General features: G+C 39.3%; 3 protein-coding genes across 5 annotated transcripts; 2 read left to right on the forward strand and 1 right to left on the reverse strand.

The window, feature by feature from the left end:
• Window positions 1-59: 59 nt before the first annotated feature.
• Window positions 60-5,829, forward strand: Sstn (stepping stone). The gene is made up of 4 exons (XM_070671949.1): window positions 60-198; window positions 329-609; window positions 695-998; window positions 1,066-5,829. The coding sequence occupies exons 1-4, from the start codon at window positions 195-197 to the stop codon at window positions 2,805-2,807; spliced, it is 2,331 nt and encodes a 776-aa protein (XP_070528050.1). The 5' UTR covers window positions 60-194; the 3' UTR covers window positions 2,808-5,829.
• Anchor (integral membrane protein GPR155 homolog anchor) lies at window positions 4,478-9,631 on the reverse strand. Of its 3 annotated transcripts, none has more exons than XM_070671946.1 (12): window positions 9,199-9,631; window positions 8,626-9,112; window positions 8,381-8,508; window positions 7,927-8,216; window positions 7,042-7,853; window positions 6,883-6,950; window positions 6,654-6,800; window positions 6,421-6,560; window positions 6,132-6,297; window positions 5,904-6,063; window positions 5,643-5,829; window positions 4,478-5,557 (listed from the first exon to the last, which is right to left on the reverse strand). In XM_070671946.1, the coding sequence occupies exons 2-12, from the start codon at window positions 8,626-8,628 to the stop codon at window positions 5,244-5,246; spliced, it is 2,415 nt and encodes an 804-aa protein (XP_070528047.1). In that variant the 5' UTR covers window positions 8,629-9,112; window positions 9,199-9,631; the 3' UTR covers window positions 4,478-5,243. The 3 variants fall into 3 exon arrangements, with proteins under 3 accessions (XP_070528047.1, XP_070528048.1, XP_070528049.1); XM_070671947.1 differs by having other exon boundaries at window positions 8,626-9,125; XM_070671948.1 differs by lacking the exon at window positions 9,199-9,631 and having other exon boundaries at window positions 8,626-9,189.
• A 4,540-nt stretch (window positions 9,632-14,171) lies between these two features.
• Window positions 14,172-16,719, forward strand: LOC139111679 (uncharacterized). The gene is made up of 5 exons (XM_070672152.1): window positions 14,172-14,207; window positions 14,318-14,529; window positions 14,614-14,803; window positions 14,991-15,545; window positions 15,635-16,719. The coding sequence occupies exons 1-5, from the start codon at window positions 14,172-14,174 to the stop codon at window positions 15,812-15,814; spliced, it is 1,173 nt and encodes a 390-aa protein (XP_070528253.1). The 3' UTR covers window positions 15,815-16,719.
• Window positions 16,720-16,781: the final 62 nt, after the last annotated feature.

Consider the following 16,781-nt stretch of genomic DNA (forward strand, 5'->3'; position numbering starts at 1 on the left):
TCCATCACGAGAAAGAAGCCGATAGTAAAACGCACAATCAACTTCGGCGTTCTGTTCAACTGGCTTTAATATTCTCGTAAAATAGCCAGCATTCATACTTTAATGGCATAGTTTAGAATATGTTACGGGCAAGATATATGCCTTACAAATGTAAAGATTACAGCTGACCCGATTATTACATTTCGTCTAATAATATGGGTGAGTAAAATCAACTGATACAAACTTGATACAATCTCGAGTGATTTTAAGTAATTTTTCTAATTTTAATATTATTTTATTTTAATTTTTTTTTTTTTTTTTTTTTTTTTTTTTTTTTTTGGTATTTTAGTGATGGCAGGAAACGAAAATGCGCCGGGAGCCTTGGCAGATGATCCGTTATCTGCGAGACTGCAATGGCTACGTCAACGCAGAGAAGCTTTGCAAGAGAAGCTTGCCCAGAAAAATAACGAGTTAAAAAACTTATGCATAGAAGAAGCAGAACTAACGGGTGTTTTACCACCAGAAATACCATTGGAGCCTGGCGAAAGTCCGCCAACTTTTCGTAGAAAAGTTGACACTTCCTTTACATATTCGCAAAAATTGATTAATAAGTTGAAGACAACCGATGCTGTAAGATCATAATATTTGCTGTTTTAAGTAATGTAATGGTCACAGTTGATTCAATTATATTAAATGTGAGTTGCTGTTTGTGCAGGAGGAATCTGAATTGGAGTTGGAGAGACAAGTACAGCTTGGAATCGTGGAAAATGCACTGAGTGTTATTAACGACCCTACGGAAAGTAAGGCTACGCGTCGTAAACACAGGCTTGCTTATCAGCAGAGTCAACGGAGATTGCAAGAGTTGGAGACTGAGCTAAATTTCATTAGGCAAACTCGCGGTAAGGCACAGCGACCAGTGCAATTGCCGGTGCACGCGGGAAATTATAATATCCAACCACATTCGCATGTTAATGTAAAACACAGAACGAAGAAGCCACGGCCACCGCTGGATAGCACAGGTATTGTATACATATTTGTAAGAGAAAAATTAATAACTGTATAAAATAATTTTAATTTATCTAACAGGAAACGAGATAGCAACTCCAAAGTCTGTTGGAAGGAGTATACTTCATGAGCCCGGTATTAATTTGAGTCCCTTGGTAGCCGAAGACAAATCTAATACTTATACGGGGCGTGCATACGAGGAACCATTGACTGTACCGAGCATTTGCAATCATCACCGCAGCGGCACTTATCCTGGCGTGAGCCCCGTCGAACAATTAAATATTAAAGTCGTGGAGCACGATCATAACGACAATCATAACATTTACATATTACCCGAGCAATCGTACCGTGCTCGCACGTATTCCCATGGAAGTGGCGGATCTCGTTATTATCAGGATACATCGGCCGAAAGAACGCATCGACCTTACGTGCCGAACACTTACACCGAGGACGAGCGCCAAATCCGCTATCGTCAATTCCAGCATCTGCAGAAGCAACAACAGCTGCAAGATCAGCTGCACAGGCAATACGCAGGTTCCTTCGAGTCCTACAAGCACTTGGATAACGCGGATATCATACGAAGAAGCGGCCAAGGAACCTACGACAGAGATATTCGCTCGTCTCACTACTTGCCCATTGACTATCAGGCCTATTATAAAAACAATGCGCAATCTCATCAGATTTTACCGAGGCGAGATCGTGACTCGTCGTTATCGTCTTGCATGAAGAACATCTCGCGGCACAGCGGCGGGAGTACGTCGATTGAAACGCAATTATCACCCGGCTACTGGGTGCGCCACAACGACGACATTCACTGGGTGAGCATAGACGAGGCTGACAGATTCGGCAGTCTGGATCGCAGACGCCGAAACGCCCAGCACAGTGCGAATTTAGATACGCAATCGCGTTATCGCACGGTCGCGGTCGCGAACAGTAAAAGCTCGTCGAGCAGCAACGTTACTACGTCGCCTCATCAGCATCACTCCGTTCATCTGCTACCGTTATCTGAGCACCAAACATCGACGAATAATAATAAAATGTTATTGCGCACACAATCATTGGGAAGCGTAGAGACTTGGCAGTCGAATCACTCGCACGATTCGCACGACAGCAAGGATGCGACGGAGTACGTCAACAATAATCGTAAGAGCCGTCAGAAAGAGTGGTACGAAACGTCGTTGGACGTGGGAGCGAATGCGGGCTTGGAGCACAATTTGATCGTCGCGCGAAAGAACGTGCAGCGTTATCAATCGAGTTCGCCGCCTGGTCTGATCAAGCCAGCCGCTAACGAGAACGCGAGGGATAATCAGATTAGCGGGCCACCGCTGCCGATGAGCCCGGTGAATCGGCACAAAAGAGACAAACCGGAGGACCGGCAGCACGCACAGTCTCACCCTCGCTACGATTCATCCATAACGAGGCCGAAGGTACTGGAGATACCAGCCGAATCGAAACCGTCCATAGACGTTTGCGACAACGCGGTGCAACCGTTGGGTTCGCCGCAAAATTGCACCGTCGTGCAGCCGGGAAAGTATCAACCTTACAGGGAAGTGACGAAGCCTTTCGAGATGTCGGATTTTTACAAATACTCAACGAAATTCCGCAAGAGAAACGAGGCCGCCGCCCAGTCTCAAGTAGGAAACGGAGACTCGTCGCTTCAAGAAAATCGTCCGGCGGAAACGAATACCGCGGATTTATCTAGGGATCCTAATTCTTATAACTTCGGACAGAACGGTAATATCACCGCTAGTCCAGTACAAAGAAGACTTTATCAGCCCGTACAGCGCATGACTTGTCAACCTTACCTCTCGTCACTGAGATAATTATAATCGTCGTGCACTCATAAGGTAGTACCTTTTTTTTTTATTCACGATGTTACATTATCACACAAGTGTCTACAAAACCATTAAAGATAGACTGGTTCTGTCGATTAATATTTCCCCTTGCTCTTTTGGTCAATCGATACTTTAATTACGACTTAAACAAAGTATCTCGCATTGATATTTCTTTTAGGAGCTTTTCTCGGCTCGAAATTGGCCTAAAAATGGCACATTAGAAATTAATACAATGGCAATTAAATTTTTGTACACATATATACAACAGATATATACTTTACACTTGCTTTTTAGCAAAGAATCGATCGTTTATCCATCGATCTTAATATATCCATGGAATTGTAATGTAAGCATTTTAATTATAAGAAATTTTGTTATTCGCATTTCGTACTTTTCGAAATGTGTTCTGAAAAAAAAAAATAGGGGGAAAAAAAGGAAATAAGAAACTAAAGGGCTGCGAAAGCTATGTAATTCTAACGTTTGATTAATATCGGGACCTGAATAGTGCCTTGTAAATTAAAAGTTTAAACGATAAAAATTATTAAGTGGACAATAATGCGACATTATAACATTGCATTTTGAAATTACGCGTTAATTAATGTGAATTAATAATTCCACTAAAGATTACTCTGCACTTGTTAACGTATGATATAATTACATTCAGTGATGAATTCAGTGATGAATATAGAAAGAATATATGTATTTATCTAAACAATGTAAACTATTGATCGTTAAATGCGGCTTTTTCTTGGTTAATATCATTCAGTAGTTTTGAAAGTTCGTAGTCTGTTATACGTAGACTCTATTTTTAGAGCTATTTAAAGACTTATTTCAATTTAATATTCTATTTTGTAAAGCTTTATAAATTCTACTAAGAGTCTATTTTTTACGATTAAAAAAAAAGACATGCATTTTTCATAGTTTGAATTGATAATACTTTTATACGCAAGAGATAATAAAAGCGTGTATTCTTGATCTTAGAATGATAATACTGATATACGCGAATAATATTTTTATATATAAAATGTTCACATATACGCACGTACGTATGTCGCTTGGCGTATATTAAAAAAAAAAAAAAAAAAAATCATTAGAGATTTTGTTCACTTACCACAATGTGTTCGCCAGAAAGCTTAATGTTAAATCTACACACGGTTTATACTTGATTTATATTTATGTCGTACGTTAGTCGCTAATATTTGTCCTGTTGTATGAATTACAATTTGTATTAGAATTTTTTTTTTTTTTTCCTGTAAAAAAACGATATTAATATACTGCTACTGTATAGTTTGCGTTACCTGACTTAGATTTATTTGAGTCATATGTTGGAAATGCTTCAGCATCACAGACATAGAAAATAATAGCCTTATATTAGCTGTGATTAATTATGCGTTGCGCATTGTATATGCTATTTTTAGAAAATCTTTTTGTAGTGCTTTATATCAATTATCAAAATATCGTTAGTTTTGTATCAATAAAAACGCTAAATTAATTATACTAAATATTACGAAGTAATTTATTAATTTTTTTTAAGTTAACCGACCGATTAATTCAACTCGCGTTCGTGAAACCGGGCTTTAAGAGTTTTTTATTTTTTTAAACTTGCAATTTTATGTATACAATATTTTCTCGAGGAGAAGGTAATAGTTTTATTGTACTTATAATATAATTGTCGTGTATTTATTACTTACGCACATCGTCTTTTACACAGTATTTACAATAAATTTATTTCATAGCTTCATTAAATTTAATCAACGATAAAATATAAAAATAAAATCAGACAAACGTAAATTCATATAAAATTTAGTAAGTTTAAAGAGATATTTCATTATTTTGCATTCTTTAAAAAAGCATAATTATCATTATCAAGACGATTTAAATATTTTCCATATTATCCTTGATTTCTTTATTATGTATTTTTTTTATCTTTTTTGTTATTTTTATTAAACCATTTTTATTTTATTAAATCTATTGCAATAAATAATTAAGAGTTTTACAAAAATAGCTTCTTTCAATATTAAAAAAAATACTTTGTTCCTATATACGGTATGTGCGCGCAGTTTTTCACATACTAAGCACAGCCTTAACTCATTTCATGCATGTACAGTAATATACAATTAAATTGCATCTAATACTGTTGTTGTTCGCCAAAAAATAATAGTAATATGTTTTACTATACAGCAAATAAACTATATCACATTTAATTAATATAAATATTCAAAAAGATGCCATTTTTGTTCAAAAGAAAAAAAAAAGAGAGAGAGAGGAATTTACTAAATAGATAAAAAACGCAATTTACTATTACGTATCGTAAATTATCACTAACTAAATTATTTTTGGTTTGTATCCTTAAATATCTACTATTTAAAATGTAATATAAATAAAATAACCTTACCAAAAAAATGTTTTCAAAAAATTCAGGAATTATGCGTTAAAAGTATACAAAAGATTTTCGTCACAGAAATGGTGTGTACCATCAATATGCTGCAAAACTCTGCTCTCCAATAAACAGCGACCATATCGTACAGCATCCTCTCTGTTATCGACAATGCCAACTTCCAGTAACCAGTTGACTAAGTCTTTGCCTGAAAAGACGCCTCGGTATACCCTCAATAATCGTCTACGGCACATAGATATGCGTGTTCGACATGCGTCTAAATGGCATCGATTGAATTGTTCTCGGATCTCTCTTACTTCTTGGGTGAGAGCTTCCTCGCAAGGAAGTTGCAATTCTTTCCCTGTCAAAATTACAAAATATTGTCGAATATAATGTATAAAATTAATTTTATACGTATACATATATGATAAAGTACGATTAAATACCAGATTGCCATTTTCTGCACATTTGTCGCACCCAGCATCCTAGTTTGCCCAAACTGGGATCCAGTCCAAAAATAGCGAACGCTACTAATGATTGCCCGAAATTCAAAGTTACATCCAAAAAGGCAAGCTCGGCATAAATTCCAGTTAGCTGTTCCATTATCAACGTTCCCACGGATATTGATAAACCCTAAAAAAAATTAACTTTGTTATTTTAATATATGTACAATACATATTGAAATAAAGAGAAAATAATTTACGTACAATAAACATGGAGCATAACAGTAAAATAAGAAAGACGAGATGTCGCAAAATCTGAGGGTCGTTACTGACATTTCTTTCATTTTCCGTCTCACAGTTATTTTCGCCTTCATTAGCTCCGCACCCCTGATTCGGACAACCATTTTGAAATGCACAGTTTATGCTAAAAGTATCGACATTATTAATATTAATTCTTTCATATTTGCGTACTTTCATTTCGAATTAACTTACATAGGCGTTGAATTAATTAACGGAGAAACTAAATCTTCCACATCTACTACAGCTCTTTCATTACTTTCGAGTGTGGAATTTTCTGCATTGTTCCTCAAATGGTCATACGACATTGCATTGTGCCTTCTTTCATATCTCTGTTGCAAAATTAAGCACCCTAATGTCACTGAGTACAAAAAAAAATAATTATAAAGTTAATTTTACAAATTACGAAATATGTAGATCTTTACAATGGCATAACGAAATAATAGCGATTAAAAAAAATTAATTTAAATCTCTCACAACATACCTATAAGGCAGAATATTAGCACGAACGAAGATACAGCAGCTTGAATCCTGCCTAATTGAAAATTTGGATTTTTAAAATCAAGATCAGATGGATTCAGCCTCACTGCAAAGCATGTTAACGTCACAATCAGAAGTGGCATTCTGCAAATTAATATATATTTATTAATATATATTATTATATAGGCATTAAATGTAGTAACATATTAAATTTAAGTTAAGCTAATATATTCGTACCCCCATCCAAGAAGATAAAACCACTTTTGCAATTTTTCAACAAAAGATAATGAACGCGAACTTAGAAATAGTAACGTTGCTGCAATCGCAGCTGTCCATATCCTACTAGCATATACGCCAGTAGTTATTAAAATAAATTGAATATACCTGTAATTAGTAAAAATAATTAATAATAAAATAATATTTGATAAAAACCGCATCGAATAATTATTTAAAGCTTTATAATTACCATAATATCGTTTGATCGTTATTTGAGTGCAGTTTTGACCACATTATCACACCTATTGCTATTGCGAGCTAAAAATAAAAAAGATTTTGTGTAAAATAAATGTTACATAATACGATTTATAACAAATAATATATAGAAACACATAAATTATATGTATACCTGTGCTATCACGAGACACAGAGTGCATCGATGAGTCACATGGTTGTACCTTTTTCGTCCGAACCCAAGGAAACACACCAACAACCATACACAAGCTGTCGCTGATGCGACGCTTATATCGAAGGAAAAAATATTAAGTTGCCGCGCATAACTAGTTGGTGTCATTCCACTGGAAACTGCATCGATTACTTTAGCCGATACAAACATCAGTGGGGCAGAGAGGAATGTACAAGCCACCATAGCCGATGCAATTAAATCAATCTCGAGATTGTATCGTAAAGTAAAAATAAATAGAGCCGGTGCCGTCGGTATGGTACCGTACAAAAAACCATATGTGCTCAAATCTCTCGTTTCTGTTTCATTGTCTCCGGCATTCCAGAGAATGATGGACTCTCTTATGACTAGAGGCAAGACTAGCAACTTCACCGAGATCAGTATACCCGGTATGACAAGCGCTGGGCCTTTTAATTTATGTATCTTTCCTACCATCATTAAACCGAGAAGGAATAACGCACTAGCGGAGAAAGCGTTGCCAAGCACTTCGAGAATCGCGGCAAGCAAATTAGGTACACTGTGACTAAAAATAAAATTTCCTACAATGCCCAAGACAGTCATGAAGAGCACAGGATTAAACATGATGCCCTTCACAATGGAATAAACCATGTTTCGATAGCTTGTGTGCTCCTCCGTACGTCGTTTGCCTATTTCCAGCAATATAAAACCAATTGGGTTTAAAATTGCCAGTGATATGGGAGCCATCAAATACAGATAAGCAGTATACTCTGGATGTGTTTTTCCATAAAGAGCGCAAACTAAAACGTTAATATTCAAGTTAAATATCTTGGAACATTAATATCAAATACAAATAATACTTTTTATTCTTACTCATCGGATATCCAATAGCGAAATCATTGCTTTGAGTGGTGAATATTGCAAAGAGCGCAGAACGTCCAGGATTTGATGGTTTCTTAATTATTAATGAAACCACTAGTACGGCAAAAAAAACGCAGCCCTTGGCAAACAATACAACAAGAAGAAATTTCCAATTAACCAGGGAGAAGTCAAGTTTTGCCAGAGACATAAAAATTAATGACGGCAAAGCAAAAGTGCCGACAAAAGTATTGAGGCCGTTCGCTTCTGTTTTCGTTATCATACCAAACCTTCCTGCTACATATCTGTAAAATATAAATTTATAAGGTTATCAGTGTACCATAAAATATTAAGTCTTTATCTATTAAAACTTGTAATTAAAAAAAATCTAAAAATAGCGCTGCACAGAGATTAAAACTCTTAACAATTTTCAAGCAATTTATAATAAAAACAGTAAATATATCTTTACCCGCATATTATAATGCCGAAGCATTGTATCAGTGCCAGATACAAGTTATCAGTTGGCTCACTCTCTGTTTCTGTATACTGATTCATATTTAATGACAGAGATGTCGATAGAATATTTGCTTCATTAATCTAAATTGAAAAAAAAAATACAAAAGTTAACTATGTTCTAACTGTTCATATAGAATTATTTTTGAAGCCATACAGCTACAATTTATATGTATATATATAATAAAAATAATTAAATACCATTTTTCTGCTAGACTAAAAGTATCATCATCTTTCCATTATATCAATAGGCCAGTAAAACTGATCTTGTGCAACAAATTTGTACAGAATTGTCTTCATATCTCTATCAACATCAAGGGCACATGTGTTTCAAGATTGAACATACATGCACAAGAGTATTTTTAATTTTTCAGAATATCAAAATTCTTTCCAATTCGATCCCAATGTTTCTGCTTGAATATATTTATTGGCGATATTAAGAGAGCAAGTAAAGCTTAATTGTTGAGCGCTGCGTTTACTATTCAACGCGCAATTAAGCAAAAACACATGTGCGTTCAGTATGGAATTTTTGCAAAGCCAGGCAATGCTCCTTCAAAAGTATCGATGCCGAAGGAGGCGGCGACAAATTATCGGCATTTCTTTTCTCCCGGCATCGTCGATCCGAATCCTCACCAATTCGAGCAGATGTTCTAAATCATGAGCCGACACTCGTCACACTAATTACTGCCTAAAACATACCACTATGTAATGAATGATTAATTAATCGAGATTCATGTTTATGTCCTAAGGACACGGCAAAGGAACGGAATTTACCGCTCAAGTTATCTTGTATTTAGTAACGTAAAATAGATAGATTTCAGTGCGAAAGCAGGGCCAAAGTCCGACGAAACGTAAGCCATTCGCGACAGGCGCGAAGTCACGCACGTCTCGAGCGAGGAAGGGAGAGCATCCTGCTTTCTGCAATCCTGCGCAGCCGCGACGGTCGGCGCTAATTAAGCAGCTCCGATTCGCCTTGCCGGGTTCACGTGACGGTCCTAAATAACCGCGGGGAATCTTCAAAATGTTGCTTCTTCTTTCGCCTCGGAATTTCGTTCCGTTTGCGGACTCGAGACTTTTCCCGTTAACTCACTCAAGTCGCTTTAAATTAGCGACGTCGAAAGCGAGACAAGATATCTTTGAAACTCTGACGGCGATATAAAATATATCGTAGATAAACGTAGAGACGATACATTTTTATATAGATTTTTCTAATTCATTGCGGTGTAATAAAAAAAATATATTTATAATATTATGCATAATATTGTTCGCGCACGGCGCATGTACAATGAGTCCAATTTATCTCGTCGTTCGACCTTCTTTACAGCTAGACCGATATCTTTAGTTCAACGTTTGTGTGTACATATTATATAAGGCAGCAAAGTGCACAATGTGGCGCAATAATAACGACGCGTTCAGCGCTTGCGAAGTCAAAATATGTTAAACCTATCGATGACGCGGTGCACGTACATGTATAACGATTAGTTAACAGACCGATAGCTAAAGCCATGCCCGGATACGCCAAAATTCCGAGACGCTTTTGCGCAATTGCGAAAGAACGTTACAACTTCAAAACATTAATAGGACGCGAATTGCACGAGAGGCGTGTTGTGCATATGCAACGGAAAGTGTATTCTGCGCAGTATACGGTGAACGCAAAACGATTGCTTGGCTGTATCCAATTCTCGCATATAGCGAATGGCATAACTGCGTCGTAGTTTCTAATCGGGTCATATAATAATCACGTGAACGATAGTCGCATTTAACGCTGACACAGCCTGCGTTTCTTTGTCTTTGCGAACGTCTAGGCCCCGAGAGCTGCCGTTGCTCGCGACGTCGTTGAAATCTGTCATCGATCCTAACGAGATCGCGAGAAAGGCGAGGGAACGAGGGGGCGGAACGTCGGAGGGGAAACAAAGCAAACCGTACGAGGAATCGTTGACATGTCGACATTACCGAAAAATTGCAAAATAATCGAAGCTGATAATAAATGACGCGCCGCTTCCCGTATTTATGTGCCGATTGCGATTTCAAGATCACGCGTCATTTCAGCCTTCCGATAACAAATTTATCGCGCGCCAGCATTTTTATTACTAATAACAAAGACAGCCAGATAACGAATAACTTGAATAAAAAAAAAAGAAAATACAATGATAAAGTTTGAGATCGCGAACGTAATGTGCTCAAAGAGATATGTATCGAATTTATTTGCAGGATAAATTAGTTTCGTTATCTAGATGTCGAGAAAATATTGGCAGTGAACGTGATTTGCGACTGTATATGTACGTATGTATGTATGACGTTCGATCGCAGACATCTCGGCACGGAGGCAAAGTTATTCGCGTGAAAACTTGCGCAACGCAATAAAACACCGAGCGGTTTTGCGCACAACGATTTATAGCTTTTGGCGAGTTTCCTAGCGAAGAAAATTTGGTTTGTTAAAATCTTCCACGACGGAAGCGCTAATTAAAGTCGCCTAATCACGTTCAAGGCCGTTCGAAATAGCCGCTCGAGGCGCAGACTGTAGCTGGACGCAAGATCCTACCCGGTGCACTTTTTCTTTTCACACAGATTAAAGAAAAAGCTTGATTGAAACCGACAAAGCGATCGGGAATTGCAGTATGTACGCGCGCGTCTTTCTCGCTAATTTATCCCGCTCCTTTCTTCGAGCCTCGATTCCATTTACTCTCAGATCCGGCACTGCTGACACGTGCGATGTATGAGAAATTTATCATCTCAGATTTCGCCGAGCTCGAAACGCGTTACAACGTCGTATTTTCAGCGTAGCGAAATGCGCGACGAAGCCTACACGTCCGACGTAACTCTCACGTATTCGAAGATAATTAAAGCGGGGCTCGAGATTGAATAGGTCCTCTTCGTTTTTCTTTTTATCTTTTTTTAAACATCCTGCCGCAGCTTGGGTACCTCTCCGTGATATAGAAATATAATTCTTTTCAAATCACCTAGAAAGTAATATCGCACATTAGCGATTGATATTTTCCAATGCGTGGGTAAGTTTTTTTTTTTCTACTTACGCTACCAGCTCTCCTCTTTCTCGGTAGCTGAATCATCGGTCGTTTTACGTCACCCCGCCCCGGCCGCCGCGGTTTCATGGAACCGGCCGCGTTACCGTTGCTCTCGTGACGTCACCGGGGCAACATTGAAGTTCATCGCGCGCGGAACAGCTGAGAATTTTCGGAGGCGCGACATTCGTCGGCCAATCGCATTCGAGCCGCAGCCTTGACCGCCCTTGAGGTTTTTCGTGTTAAAAAGCGCCCTACAGGAACACTTATCTCTCCCTTCGCTTCCTCGCAGCTGACGGCCGGGCACGCACGATACACATTTGCGACACGTACGCCTTGCGAATTTACATGCAGGTGGCTGTAATGCATACCAAACGAATACATAAACAAGTCAATTAATATACCTTGGCCTGTCCATTTACAATCTGTCACAATCGCAAATCTAATTATGCTATTATGCAAATCTAATCAATTGAGATTCTGCTTCTTTTTCTTTTTTTTTTTTAATCTTCTACGGGCGTCACGGACAAAAGTAATACTACGCCCCGAGGTGAAAGTGATCCTTTATTCTTCGCGATCTAAAGTTAGTCTAGACGGGGTCGAAAACGTTCCATTAATTAACTTACGCCGGGTAAATAAATTAATTCCTCTAACGAAAGAGTTATTTCTTTTTCAACGCGACGTTTCTCGAATTGCTTAGAAAAACAAGGTGGAAAATGTGCGCAGATAACAGTAAATGCGATACGAGCGGAAGGAGTAAATGAACAGTAAAAAAAAAAAAATAAAATAGAAAAAAGAAGCAAAAAATAAAAAAAAAAAATAAAAAAAGAAGAGTAACAAGGGGCCTTGGATGCGTTATCTGCGAGAGATAATTGCGATGCCGCCGTATTAGAGAACTTGGGTCAAGAATGACGGGTATATCGCGATCACGTGGAGAAACTTATACGCTCGGGGCTCGCGGGGGTGAGGCGAGGGGGCGGGGACAAAGGGGGAGCGAACCGAAAGAGCGCGAAGCGGCGAGGATCGGAAAGGGGACGCTCCGAACGTATATAACCTTACGCTCGCGTTCCGCCTCTCAGTTCTACTTCCAGTTCGGACACGCGAGTTGTGGAACAAAGCTCGCGCGGAGGGAAAGTTTTTATTTGTTTGGTGCGCTCGTTGTATGGGTAAGTGTCGAGCGTAATATCAGAGACGTTCGCCGGATCTCGCTCGAGAGGCCCCCTGCGCGATCGATCCCTATCGATCCGCCTTCCGCCGTCAACTTCGCGCCGTCTCTCTCTCTCTCTTCCCTTCCCGCGCCGCCTTCCTCGTTATCCTCGGTATCGTCGACGACGGGACGATTCTCTTTTTTTTCTTTTTTTCTTTCTCCGGAAATAACGCACGCCTTCTTTTCCGCCGCAACCACTCTCGCAACACTTCTCGCCCGCCTCTCTTCCCCGAAGTCATTGTGCTTCCCCACCTCGCATCTCGTGAATCATCGCCCCCTTCGGTCGTCGATGACCCTCCCATCGCGTATTCCCTCACGCGCGCAATTACTGCGTGCAAATGAGCGCAAGCCGAGGTTCGGGGAATCGCTCGCGCGATCAATGTAAATAGCGAGACTACTGCTACCGCGAGATCGCTTCCATTCCGCCGACGAGAAACCGCGACGTAACGGATGTTCTCTTCCCTTTCCCCCTCCGCGTCTCCCTCTTCCTTTCCTTTCCCCTCAGGCCCGTTCGCCCTTTCTTCGCTGCAGAGATCCGCTGCGCGAGCGAACGCGAGAGCCCTACGAATCCGCTGTCACAACGAAGGTCGCGACAAGCAGACACGTGGCACTCGCTACGTAACTTATCTGACCATGTATTGATTCCCTACACGCGTTATCCGAGAGCCCCCAGTGTTTGTCAGAGCGGTTTGGGACGTATTTTCTCGCGCGCATGTCCGCGCATGCACTTACGGAGTGCTAACCCTCGAAATAAAACGCTCTCGGTAACTCAGGACGAATTTTCGAACGTCAGACCTTTCTTCAAAGCTCACCTCTCGACTCTCCAAAAAATTCGGTGCCTCTTCCGTGTTCTCTTACCCTGACGTTTAGCGCGTTGCAAATGAACGAAAGAGTACCAACGGCTGTTCGTGTGACGTTACGTCACGTTCGTATGTACGCGACTAATTCGTCGCGCAAGCGCGGAAAAAAAAAAAAAATTGCGTCCTCGGTGGCAACGCTACTTCGAGCGTGTACATCGCCATGCTGAACACCGAGCCGACGCCAATTCCGATCCGCTTCTCCGGACTCATCTCGCAGATCTTGTCTTACGGCACCGTGCTGATCCGCGTGCTTAAATAGCAATGGACTTACGGTAAATCACGGAACGGCCTCGCGAACGTCTTCCTCGCGCTCGATCGCCAGAGAGAGGTGGAGTTACGTCTTGGCATTGTTGGCATCGACTTGTATATCACTGCGAAGAATATATTTCAAACGTACACGGGATTGTTCTTTTTTTTTTTTTTTTTATATAATTTAGAAAGATATTTTTGTAACTTTACCGCTTTTAAACATTAGACTGTCTGCATTCGGTTTTCTTCTTCTGCCACAGAAAGCTCTCTTCCTTACTCCTTGCTGTAGCAGAACAGCTATTAAAATGTGACTGCATTATGATTTATTGTCGAAGAGAAACTCCTACGGTTTCTGAAGTAGCAGTCTGTCCATGCTTCCTCTTTCTTTTTTCCCTTTTTACAGGAAGTAATATGTATCTTGTATGTTTAATGCAGAGCGAGAGAAGAGTATAAAACACGGAGAGAGCCCTGTAGAGCCAATAAGCAGCTGCAGGGACGAACATGGCTTTGTGCCAACGGTTGGCCGCTGGGGCAGCGAATGGCCGAGTTGACTCGAGTCGGCAGAAATATGGTGCCAGCCACAGGGGCAGGCACGCGGGCCCTGGATCAGGGGTGTTCCGCTACCCCTGCCGGTCTGGGCCCATTACGAGTCACCAGCCCTGACCGTCTCCACGGTCGAACAGTACGAGGAATTAGCAGGCAGCGTTGAACTTGAAACACAACGCTTATTGCGCGAGCATCGCTATGACACTATTGGCAATTTTCTCAGGTACATAAAAAACGCATCTCCCTTCGCTTTGATCCCTCTATCGTGCACTTGACATCATTGTAACTCGCTATGTTAATTCTGCAGGTTCTACAAAGACTATACGTCAAGTGAAGAAAGTATACTGGATCTATTCTATCGGAAATATCAGCCACTTATAACACGCGGACATCATACTTGCGTCGGTCTTGGATTTGAATTATTACATCGATTAACAGGATTAAACAAGCAATTCCCAGGAATAGCGAGTGGCCTCTATATAGTATCTTGTGAAGAGGTAGGTTTAAAATTTTCTTTTTGTTCTTTTGTAACAACGACAGCTACATCTGTATGTGCATTCTTGATTGTCCAATGACTTCTAGAAAAACAAGTCTTTTTGTCAGCCAATACTTCAACTGGTATATCGAGGCTGCTAAGAAGATCGGCAGAAAAAAAAAAAAGAAAAAATTAACGTCTTGTTGCAGACAATTGGCGATATCACCAGCTATGTTGGCGGTCCACCAGCAGCAGATAGTGGTGAGAAGGAGCATGTATTAGTGTGCCTGAAAATCGAGATTGGCGGACGTCGCGGCGTTATGCTACTCGATCCCGGTTACCACGTAGCGCGTGTTATCACTGTGATGGCCGATAAGTTATACCCTCACACAGGCTGGTTCACGCAATCTGACGAGTTAACCTGTAAAAAAGAGTACAACTATTGTCTATGTGCTGAAGATCCCGATTATGTCGAGTGGCACGAAAGAAGAACTCGACCTGGTGCCTTGGAGAGTACGCAAGTCGCTCTCATTTATGTGGCAAGGCCATATTTAACTGCCATTGACGTTACGGAACGTAGAAACTTGGTTTATAATCAGAGGAGTCTCCTTGCCAGAGATACTAAGGGACACGTTACCGCCGGCATATATTTTCCCATTGTACTAGACGCTAACAAGGCGCAGACTTTCACGATTTTTTATCAAACTGACAATGGGAAAAAGCGAGTCAAAATGGAATTTAACAAATTCAACGGCTTGCGTAAGGTAACTTTTGCTGTTAATCCTCAAACTAATCGAAAATATATTTGTAGAAATAATTTAAAATGTACAGCAGGCACGTTCTTTGTTTTCAGATCAATCTTGACACCGAGGAAATGGAAATGATAGCGGAATGTGCACGACAACTTCATATTTCGCAAGATAACTTAGAAGATATCTTGATCGCTCTCGCCAAAATCATGAACGATTCGTCGTTTGTAGCACAGCTATTGGCTATCAACGCGAGAATTAACACATTAGCAGAGGACAATTAACAAGCAAAAGATACTCCAAGCAATGGAGCGTCAGCAGAACATTACACTTTGATACTATTTTGCTCGCTTTTTTTTTTCGTAGCTTATTTTGTTACTCTATTCGTTATAATTACGCTGTGTTATTACAACGCGCTTGTATACTTGCATATATACAAGACCAACGTAATCCTGCAAATTCTTCATTTTTTAAACGTCTTAAAACTTTTATACATCGAACGATAAATCGGTAAGTTCAAAGGAAACAGTCTAAACCGATTTAAACAATCGCACAAACACATCGACACTTCTATACAAAGATATAGTCGTGCCAATTTATTATTCCGTGTATAAAAGTATTATTCGTTAATTACAATATATATAAATCTATATATATATAATTTACAAAATAAATTTTTATAACAAACCGTTGCTTTTACTACGAGAAAATTCGTAAAAAGTTTTTCACAATTATAATAAATTTGCTTGCATATTATATTACTTGAACGAGATCGTTAATAAACGCGATGGAGTGGCCTGACTAAAGTATATTATTTTATGTCTAATAATGTTATATTCAATTTTTAGAATGCAAGGCAAAGATGAATAACCATTATTTTTATATAACAACAAACTTATCGTTACTTTTTAAATATTATTTCGTTTTTCTTTTTCTGTATTTTAGTCTCGGATGTTGGGTTCTATGGTAACGTAATAGATCGAAGTGATATTTTCATTGAACGATATTGGCACTAAAGCAGTTAATAGATTGCTATTTATGTAGAAATGACTGCACTGAAATTATATTGGTACAAGGGATACTTTTGTTTCGTTGCGTGCGCGCGCTCTTTACTAAATATAATGCGTACATCTTTCAATTGTAAACATTGAACTTGATTTTATTTGAATAAAATTTATTTGACGAATAAGATATTGTGTTAAATTAATTGAACACCTTACTTTTTAAATACAAATGCTCTTTAAAATTATT

This window comes from Cardiocondyla obscurior, linkage group LG24 (assembly GCF_019399895.1).
Source record: "Cardiocondyla obscurior isolate alpha-2009 linkage group LG24, Cobs3.1, whole genome shotgun sequence".
NCBI lineage: Eukaryota > Metazoa > Arthropoda > Insecta > Hymenoptera > Formicidae > Cardiocondyla > Cardiocondyla obscurior.